The 10,460-nt window shown below is 44.7% G+C and overlaps 2 protein-coding genes across 2 annotated transcripts; one reads left to right on the forward strand and one right to left on the reverse strand.

Moving 5' to 3' along the window:
- On the reverse strand, nt 1-3,952 carry CSUI_007974 (uncharacterized protein; the record flags this gene model as incomplete). Its single annotated transcript, XM_068068115.1, has 1 exon — nt 1-3,952. A coding segment is annotated over one exon (3,952 nt), but the record flags the coding sequence as incomplete, so codon positions are not given.
- Nucleotides 3,953-6,916: 2,964 nt separating this feature from the next.
- On the forward strand, nt 6,917-10,460 carry CSUI_007975 (methyltransferase mta70; the record flags this gene model as incomplete). Its single annotated transcript, XM_068068116.1, has 2 exons — nt 6,917-7,849; nt 8,129-10,460. A coding segment is annotated over exon 2 (2,305 nt), but the record flags the coding sequence as incomplete, so codon positions are not given.

The following is a 10,460-nucleotide window of genomic DNA, read 5'->3' on the forward strand; positions in this document are numbered from 1 at the left end:
TTTTCTTCTTCTTCTTCTTTTGATTAGTCAAAGATTCGAGCAGGCTTTCCATTTGGTCGGTCTCTATCTGACCGTTTTCCTTTCCTAGTGTTTCTAGATCTCCACCTGGGAGAAGAAGAAGCGTTTGATCAGGATGGCCTGTCACTCCTAGCATAACAGGAAGACCTTTAGAAGAATCGATAGCTAGGTGACGAGACTCCAGCTGTTGGCTAGATATGTCTAGTGTGTCTGTGTCTTTTTTCTGGAATGACTCCGTCATCCCTTCGTCTATTACGGTCTTCTTCTTCTTGATATGATGGCTATCTGCATGCAAATCTGACAGAAGAAAACTACTGGCCTTTCCTTCTTCTTCTTTCCCCTCCTGTTCTTTCATCTTCTCTTTCAACTCTACAAGCTTGCCTTCACAGCTCCCCAGGAGACTCCCTTGACGTTCTTCTCCCATGCCGCCTCTTCCTTCTCCTCCTTCTACGACTGATGCTATCGCTTGCCTAGATGTGGTCTCTTGTCGAGAGGAAGAAGATAAGAAAGAAGGAGACGTCTGCAGTCTATCGTCGCCTATTAGACTGCCTTGTAGAAACGAAGAGGCGGATGAAGAACACCCTGTCGTGATCGTATTCATGAGAGAAGAAGAGGTTCTCTCTTTCAAGATGGTATCTTCGGTCGTGGAGCTCCACTGCTTATGACTCTTATTCTTATCTCTTCTTATTCTTGTTTTTCTCTTCAATTCTTCCTGTAGACTTTCTTCTACTTGTTGTTCTTTGTACAGAAAATGACGTGAGACAGAAGGTCGAAGATGAGAGCTCCTACTTTCCTTCGTACATGAAGAACGGTGCTTGGGAAGTGTACAGAGTTGATCGATCACGTAGAGGCTTTTCTCTTGGCCCTTTGAAGCGCAAGTAGAAGAGAGGAAAGGGGTGGGAGGGCCAAGAGAAGAAGAAGAAGCGTGAGAGGTCTCGTGTAGAGATGTGATACATGTCGAGGAAGAAGAAAAGGAAGTGGAAGGTAAAGAAGAGGAAGAAGAGGCGCCCTCATGCCGCTGACTGGAAGAGGAGGGATGAAAAATCTGCGATAAACTAGTTCGACAACAAGAAGAAGAAGAATTAGGAAGATCAGAAGACGAAGAAGAAGAAGAAACACAAGGGAGATTAGGCGCAGGAGAAGAATTAGAAGGAAGATCAGGGGTAGGAGAAGAAGGAGAGTTTCGGTGTTCTTCTTCTTGGCTGTATGTCTTGACATGTGAAGATCGACGTGAAGGAAGGATAACCTGACTCGAGAAATGGTAGTCAATCTTTTCCTTAGCTCCAAGCTGAGAACGAGAATGAAGGTACCTTCTTCTTCTTTCTTCTCTTCTATCTTCTTCTTCTTCTCCTCCTCCTCCTTTCTTTTTCAGTGACCTATGATGACCATCCCTTGAAGGAGAGATAGAAGGAGTCGAAGAAGAAGAACAAGAAGAGATCAAGACATCTTCACACAGAGGGGAAGCTGAGACAGAGTGGGTTCTTCTTCTTCCCCTCCTTTCTCTTCTCTCTCTTGTGCGACTTCTTCTCTTGTCAGCTCGTCGATCATTTCCGTGAGAGCAACTTCTTTTCATCTTCCGAGAGGGAGTAGAAAGAGAAACAGGAGAAGAACGTTCCTTATGTTTCTTCTTCTCTCTTTCGATCTCTTCTAGAGAAGTTCCTATATCGGAGACGGATGAAGATGTCTTGACACCTTCCCTCAATACACACGATAAGCCACGCTTCTCTTCTTCTTGTTTTTCTTCTTTTCTCGATTTCAAACTTTTCTTTCTCCCTCTAGATGGAAGCTTCTTCCTCTTATCGTTGTCTTTTCTCTCCGAAGAAGAGAGAGAAGATGAAGTTGCTGAACTTCCCTCGTTCCTACAAACGCCTCGCCTCGCCAAGCGTGACCTACGACGACGGGAAGGCTCTTTCTCTTCTTCTCCTTCCTCTTCTGTTCTCCTTCTATTATGATGTGGAGAGCTTTCTTGATTCTTATATGGAGACTTCTTGTCTTGCAAATCTTCTTCTGAGGAACACGAAACCGTCATGTTCTCTCTCCTCTTTCTTCTTCTATGGGGACCTTCTCTATCTTCTTGTGACATGCAGCACCTTGAAGAAGGAGAAGAAGAGCTGCCGTGTCGCCAGTCATGAGATGCTGAGAAAGAAGAAGAAGAACGCGACGGACGAGTGGATGAAACATCTTCTAGGTCATCATCCTTCTTTGTTTCTCTCCTCTTTACTTCTCGAAGACCTTCTCTCCCTCTTCTCTCCAGGGACGATTTCCACCGTTGAGAGAAGCTCGCTCTGTCTACTGTAACTTGTTTGAGAGAAGAACGGGAAGACGACAAGTCTCCAGTAGATCCATCTTCTTCCCTCTCTATCTCTTCATATGCTGTGGAATGAGAAGAGACAGGAAAACCGCTCGTATTCGTAGAGCCAGAAGGAGAGCTCCGTATAGAACGAGATGAAAGATTTCGCCTGTTTGAGAGGAGTCTCTCTCGCGCGGTGTCAGAGGAGCATCTTTCTTGTAAGTGAGGCTTCCCCTTACTTGAATGTCTCTCCTTCTCATTCTCTCTGAATGGGGGAGAAGAAGATCTGTCGTTCTTTTTCTTCTCTTTCTGAGGTATGAGTTGTTCTCCAACGGAAAGAATCTTCTTCTTCCTCTCTTCATTATGAGAGATCTTCTTCATTCTTTTCTCCTTCTTCTCCTCCTCCTCGGTCTTCTCCTTACAATTTCCTTCTCTTTCATCCTTTTTTCCTTCACTCTTTCTACGTTCGCTGCTTCTCCTTTCCTTTCTTGGAACTCCACTCTTCGTTTCAGGTGTACGTACACCGCGACGTGGTGACGAGGATGAGGACGTGGTCGTATCTTCATGATATGAAGATCTCGAAGAGCTCCTTCCCCCATTGTCATGCTGGCGATTCTTTTCTTGGAATGTTTTCTTCTTTCTCTTCTCTTCATCTCTTTCTTTCTTCTCTTCTTTTATCTCGTCTCTTTCCTTTGCATCTTTCATCTCTGTATAGGCTGGGAGAACAACTTTCTCATGCAGGAAAACTTCTCTAGATCTTCTTTCTTCTCTTAGATCTTTCTCTCTCTTTCTTAAAAGAGAAGTAGCTAATTGATATGTCTCTAACGAAGGAGATTCAATCACAGGAAAACGAAGTGAAAGCAAATCTCTCTCTTCTTCTTCTCCTCCCCCTATCTTGCTTTCTTCTTCTTCTTCCTCTCTCCCATTATCTCTCTTCTTCTTTCGATCGTATCTTTCTTCTTCTTCCTCCATGTTCCTTGAATATACCGCCCCTGGACTTTCCTCTCTGTCTTGAACGCCTTCAGTTTCGTAGCTTTCCCTCTTTTGCAAAGACACGTAAGTCCTCTTGATACAAGGGTCGGAAAAAAGACTTCTTCTTCTTTCTTCTCTTCCTGTTGCTATTGAAGAAGAGAGATAAGAGGTGACTGTCTTCTTATCTTTCTTCTCCTTGTCGCAACTCTCTTCCTTCTCTCTTCTCTTCACATCTGAAAGAGCAAGAATACGACCTGTCTTAAAGACCCCTAATGCCCCTTCTTCTTCTTCTGTCCCACTAGGCTTTCTTTCCCTCAAGAAATGATGAGTCCTAGTCGGAGAGGCACCTATCCTCTCTCCCTTGTCTCTCGAAGAGGAGATACTCCGATACACCGATGCCTTGGAAGAATTCTTATCTTCTTCGATCTCTCCTCGTGGCGTCTGTAAGCCTGTCATATGATTGCCTAGGAGAAGAGAAAAAAAGTCCCCGTCTTCTCCATTCTGACGAGGATAGCTGTCCTCCCTTTTCATTCTTCCTTCTTCTTCTCCTCTTCCTGCCGTTCTTCTTTCTTGTTCTTCTTCTCTTTCTCCTCTGGAAGGACGGAGATGACAAGGAAGAAAGGAATCTCCTCCTCTCCCTGTACCTAGACGGGAAGAGGGAAGGAAAGACATCCTGCAATTCACGAGAGCTTCTCTTCGTTCCAATTCTTTTCTTCTTGGTCTTAGAGATGTCCCGAGAAATCTTTGCTATTCATCGTCTTGCTGTCCTCAAAGAGAGAAGGAGAGAAACACAAGGTCGACAGGAGAGGAGAAAGAGCACAGAAGAAGAAGAAGAAACTTGGAAGACAAAGACAGACAGGAAGAGAGACAACAATGGCCGGGAAGAAAAGTAGATAACCCTCAGTGAGAAGTGTACATAGATAGAAACATATAGAGAGAGAGAACTATGAGATGAAGGTATTGATTGCCTATACGATCTATACACATATATATATAGACATATAGATGTAGACGGATCCACAGCAAGACTTGCTCTTCTTCTCTTTCGCCCCTTCAGCTGTTCTCGGCTTCATCCTTCTTCTTCTCCTCCTTCTTTTCTTCTTCTCCTTTCTTCATCGTCTTCTCCACCCCATAAGCATCTTCCGACTCTTCTCTATCTCAGTAGCCTCTCGAGTTGACACGAGGGCTAGCTATCCTTGTCCGAGTTCGAGAAGAGAGAGAAGCGTAGAAAGGAGGAAGTTGAGAAGATGCCTAAGACAAGCACAGGAAGAGAGGCCGAGACGACGGAGGGCAAGAGAGCTACTAAGGGAGAGAGAAGAAGAGCTGCAGAACATGCAAGAAAGAGAAAAAAGGCGAGAGGATGAAGAGGCGACTGTGTAATAGCTGTAGTGACCGAGGAAGATACTAAGATGGAATGAAGGAAACAAGAAGAGAAGTGAAGAAAGAGAAGAAAAAGAAAACCTGAGACAGAAGAAGAAAGAAAGACGGACGGTGGGAACATCTTCTTTGTCTCGAGATTGAAGAGAAAAAGGAAAGAAAGGGAGAGAAGAAGAAAAGAAAGAGACGAATGAAAAGAAGAGAGGGAAGGAAGGCGGAGAAACCCCCCCTACTCCAAGAAGAAAGAAATGTCCGAAGAGAAAGGCATTGAATTGTAAAAGAAAAAGAAGAAGCGAAGAGATTGGTAGAGAAAGGAGACAGATTTTTGCTTACGAAAACATCCCCACAAGATTCAATGCTAAGACCTGAGAGAACGAAAGAAGAGAAGAAATATCTCACATAGAGAAAAAGTCCAAGATCTCTTTCTTTCTTTCTTTCTTTTGGAAGTGAACGCGGTAGATCAGGCTCTGAAGAACGATGAAGACTAGATCGATAAGAAAGATAGATCTATCTTCCACTTAAGCAGAGAAAAACCTATGCGAATCGATGTGGGTGTCTATCTATTTATTTAGCTATCTATCTATCTATCTGTCCTCTCTTAGGTTGACTTGTCTTTCTCTTGTTCTCGCTCGGTTTGAGAAGAATGAGATTTCAACTCCTCGACACTTTGTCTCCCTTTTTCATCCCTTCTCCTGAATAGTAGCTGGCATCTGACTCCCTTTTCTCTGCAGCTTCTCTTTCGGAGAGAAAGAGAAAGAAAGAAAAAGAAAGAAAGGAGAGAGAAAGAAAGAGAAGAAAGATGCAACATGCGTTGACCGGCATGAACTGTGAAAAATTCTGTCTCTCTCTCTCTCTTTCTCTCTTTTCTATCTTTTTCTTTCACGGTGGAGGAGATAAAGACAGAGGGGTTCTGAAGAAAGAAAGCGAAAGTCGTAGCTGCACAAAACGAACAGAAGCGAAAGAAAAAGAGAGAAGACAGAAGAGAGACTGGAGGGGAGAAAAAAGGAATTCTATTATCGTTCGAAAAAGGCAATATGGATTGACAAAAGACGAGAAAAGTTGATAAAAGAGTTTTGAAGAATCGATCGAGAGAAAAGAAGAAAGCCCGCCATTTCAAACCATACGAGCATATCAAGTGTACATACACCTGAATCTTGTTCCTTCCGAGTGAAGCGATAGTTGATAGCTAGATGCACAGAAGATCTATCGGTCGCTGCCCCCCTCCTCGTACCCCCCAGTCACAAGACACACAGGGAGAGAGAGAGCGAGAGACACAAACGAACGTAACTCGATTGAAAAAAGAGAGAAAATGAAGAAGAGAGAGGAACTCTGTCAAAAGCTTTCTCACATGACGACTAGATGGGGAGCACGATAAAGAAAGAAGGGTTTCTGTTTCGTTTAAAATCGGGAGATAAGAGATAGAAGCAACCAAAGAAGGTCCAAGAGTCACATGAAAGAGAAAGAAAAGAGAGACGCGTTCACCATGCTTGAAAAGAGAGGAAAGGATGGATGGCTGCGGCAGGGGGGCTGGGAGTGAGTGGTCCTCAACGGTGGTCATGGCAAGTCTCTCTTCATTTCTTCTTCTTTCTTTCACAGGAATGTCTATGGAGACTTCAGGTTCTTCTCTCTTTTGTCATCTTCTTGTTTCATTCAGTATAAAGGAAAAAGAAATACGCATAAGTTCAGGGAAAAGTTACTCTGAAGAAGTTGAGGAAGCAAGAGAGAGAGAGAAAGAGCGAGAGGAGAGACATGATCTATCTATTCGTCTATCAGATCATACATACATAGCGTAGCATAGGAGTTCTAGATAGATCAAGAATCGTCATTCTCTTTCCTTCATCCGTTGTTGTCTTTCTCGTCTTCTCTTCTCTTCAGTCTTCTTTCGAGTCGTCTCTTCTTTCCCCTCGTCCAATTGCAAGACCATCACTAAACCAAGCACAAGAAGAAGATCTCTTCTTTCACCTCCCAGACAGAGATGAAGATGTAGAGATTCTTCTACAGAAGGAGAGACGAATGAGAAACATCTTCGAAGAGAAGTAAACAGGGAAAGAAGAGGAACCTCAAGGCTAGGGAGATACCCTAGAACTCTCATCCAGACTATATTCTACACACCTTCGACCAAGAAGCTTGCAGTGGTAATCCTTCCCTCTCTGTTCTTGTCTTGTGGAACTAGAGGTAAGAATAAGCAGAAAGGAAAACTCGATATTCGGCTTATATTCGGAGACCCCGGTATGCATGAAAGAAGGATGTTTCTGTCCGAGAAAACACCATAGCAGAGCCATCTCACCTTTTTCTTTCTTTTCATCTTTCTTCACCCTCCTCTTTTTCTCTTCTTCTGCCTACATCTTTACAAGACTGTCTTTCTGTTTCTTTCTATCTCTCCATTCAGTCATTAGTCTGTTGTTTCGATAAGCTTCTTTTCTCCCTCGGCATTTCGGGGGACTTGAGTAGGCACATAATAGAGATGAATGTATGGATAGAATAAACGAGCTCAACGTTTCTCTTTCTTTCATCGGTGAAGAAAGGAAAGAACTTTTTCCCTTTACTAGGGCTCTCCATTCTCTCAGTTGTTTCTGCATCTCCCCTGGAGCGGGAGAACCTAAGATCGGCTTCAAGAAATCTGTCGAAGCCGACCTCGAAGACCAGGTCTCTTTCTTTCCGCCTTTCTTTTCCTCTCTCATTTTCCTTTAACAAGCTCTGAAAACGTCTTCACACTTAGAGAGAAGAGAAAGAGATGTAGAAGTCGGTGGATTCTCCATCTTCTTTTGCCGTTCAACCGATGGAAAGAGAAGGAAAGGGAGAGAAAACGACACGCGGAGAAGTCGAAGAAGAGAAGAAGGGATGGATGAATTTCTGGGGAAAAGGCAGATTGCAAATTGATAGAGATAAGAGAGAGAGAGATTTCTGAGAGATCATGAAGAAGAACAAATAGCGTTTCTACGCCTTAGTCCCACCTGTCACTTTCTAAAATTTCTTACTGTTGTCTGTCTCTTTCTCTTTCTCTCTTTTCATCTTCTTCTTCTTCTTTAACTTGGCTTCTCCTTCTTCACTCCTCTCCTGGTCTACCTACTACCCACCTTCCTACTTTCTAGCTCTTCCGCCTCATCTTCTTTCGTTTCTTTCTTTGTTCTCTTCCTTTTGTCTCAAGTCATCTCTCTTTTTGAAGTTTTGGTCTTTTTCTTCCCCTCTTTGGTAAGTCCACTTTTTCTCCATTCCTTCCTTGCCCGTAACTTCTTTCACAACTTCTCCGCTTCTTCACCTCTTCTCTGTCTCTCCGTTCTCCCTTTCTTCTCTTTTCCCTCGTCTTTTTCATTCCTTCCTTCTTTCTTTCTCTCTTCTCTTCTCTCTCATCTTTTTCATTCCTTCTTTCTTTCTTTCTCTCTGTCTCTCCACCTCACTCTTTCTCTCTCCCTCCTTCTCTCTTCCTTATCTCCTTGTCCTTTCTCTCTCTTTTCTCCTTCTGTCTTCCAGTCTATTTCTCTCAGAAACACGACCATCATGTCTTCTCTTCTCCGAAAGAAATTTCAGCAAAGGAAGCTTGGTCTTCCTACCGCCGCCTCGTCTTCTTCTTCTCTCCCGTCTTCTTCTTTTCCTTCTGCTGGTACCACCCCTCCTTCTGGTCTCTCTTTAAGTCGCGATGTAAGTCAAGTCAGTACGGATGGAGGGGGGGGGGGACAGAAAGTCAGCGGTGGGCCTCTCGATTCTTCGACAAGCTTTTCTTCTTCTCTCTCTCCTCACGTCAAAGTCACGACGCCTTCTCTCGCTTCTTCTTACTATAGGAGAGAAGGAATAGGAGGCCGAAAAGGAAGAGAAGACCAGCAAGATCAAAGTGAAAGAACTTCTGCTGGATACGATAGTGGGAGGAGCAGGCATGAAGATGAAGAAGCAAGAAGAGGAGGAGGAAGAAGAAGTTATACCCTAGTAGGAGGCCGAGGGGGGGAAAGAGAAAGAGGAGGAGGAGGAGGTCTGTCCACAGGAGATGATTCTTCTTCTTCTCAGCAACCACCTTATCTTCATGGCAGTAGCTCTCTTTCTTTGTCCCGTTCCTCTTCATCTTCTTATCCGAATTCAAGCTTTCTTGCACCTTCGCAGTCTCGCAGAGGAAGGGGAGAAGGAGAGAGCGATGGAGGGAGAGGAGAAGGAGAAGGAGGAGAGAGACGTCTTGAAGGGGCATCTTCTTCTTCCTATAGTAGTGGACAGGCCACAGTTGACTATGATGACGTAGGCCGACGAATGAATGGGGGAGAATTAATAGGGGGAAAGGCACCTCCCTCTCACGGTTCTTCTTCATATTATAACGAGACAAGAATCTCCTCATCTTATTATCCTTCTGAAAGTGAAGGAAGTCCTCTCCATCTTCGACCTTCTCCTCCTTCTCACACCTCGCAGTCTTCGCATGCATATCCCCCCTCTTCCTCAAACAGTTTCTCTTCTTCTTTATCGTCTAATGCCATCTCGGCTACTTCTCTCCCTCCTTTTCATCCTCACCGTTCTGCTTCTTCTTCTCGTTATTCTTCTTCAACCTCTTCATTCTTTTCTTCTCCCCCGACGGCAACTCCCGCTCCTCCTATGATCACTCCTCTCTCTTCGCCGACATCTTCTCTCCCCCCTCTTCCTCCTGATCTCCCCTTACATCACCCAAGTGTCTGTTCTCTTGAATGCCTTTCTTCTTCTTCATTATCATCTTTCTCTTCTTCTTTCTTGCTTCCCAACTCTTTAGAAGATCTCCTGCCTTTCGTCTTAAGAGCTCTACTCCATCATCCCTCCATCTCTTCGCTTATCCTTCGAGTCAAACCGCCACATGAGGCGACGGCAAGTGGGACAGGAGCATCCGCAGGAGGAGGAGAAGGTCACCCCTCTTCTTCTTCTCATTCTGAAGAAGCAACTAATGCACATCTCCCTCACTACCAGCAGCAGGAGAAGGAGGACAAGTCGTCTTTACAGCAGCCCCAGACATCTGTATGTAACTTAAAGAGGTGCGTCGATTGCCATATAGAGCTGAACGCCTTGTGCCAGTACTTGAAGAAAGAAGTCTCTAGAAGTAGAGTAGGGGGAACAGGCATGAAAGGGCGAGGTGGGAGAAGTAGTACTTCTCTCTCTTCCTCAGCCATGTTGTTAATGAAGCAGAAACTCTTTCGACCTGAGAATGTGCTCCGTGTGCTTCAATTTGCTGCCTATCATTCTGAAGACCCGTCTTCTTCCTCTTTCGGTGGAGATCCCCCCTCTTCGAATTCTCAGCAGAAGGATCATCTTCCTTCACCTCAACTCGATCAGAATTCTTCTTCTCCTTCTGTTGTCACATTAGGGTCACTCCAGCCCTTTCCTTTTCAGCTCATCTCTCTATCATCCGTGGGTTCTCTCACTCTCATTTCCTCGATTCTTCCTCTAAGAATCTGTGCGGTTCTCTTTCTCCTATGGCAACAGAAACAACAGCAAGAACCTCAACTGCGTCAAGATACTGCCTCTACCTCTTCTCGTTCAACTTCTTCTTCCTCCTCTTCTCTTACATCTCCTCCTCCGTCCAGAGCCGTTNNGACAGCAGCAGGGGGGGGTGGGGGTGGGATCTTGTCGAATCGCATATCTGGAGATCACAACATGATCCCTCCTCCTCCCCTACTACTACTACAACAGCAGCAGCAGTCCTATCACCCCTCCTCGTCCTCTTCATATCCCATACAGCCACAAGGTTCTACTAGAGGCCTAGGCAATCAGAATAGCAATCTTCCTCCCAGTCATATGAACGCAGCATCATCGTCCTCATCTCAACAGCATTCTGCTTCTTCCGCCACCTGCTTTCCTCCTC

Source organism: Cystoisospora suis (assembly GCF_002600585.1).
Source record: "Cystoisospora suis strain Wien I chromosome Unknown contig_4337, whole genome shotgun sequence".
NCBI lineage: Eukaryota > Apicomplexa > Conoidasida > Eucoccidiorida > Sarcocystidae > Cystoisospora > Cystoisospora suis.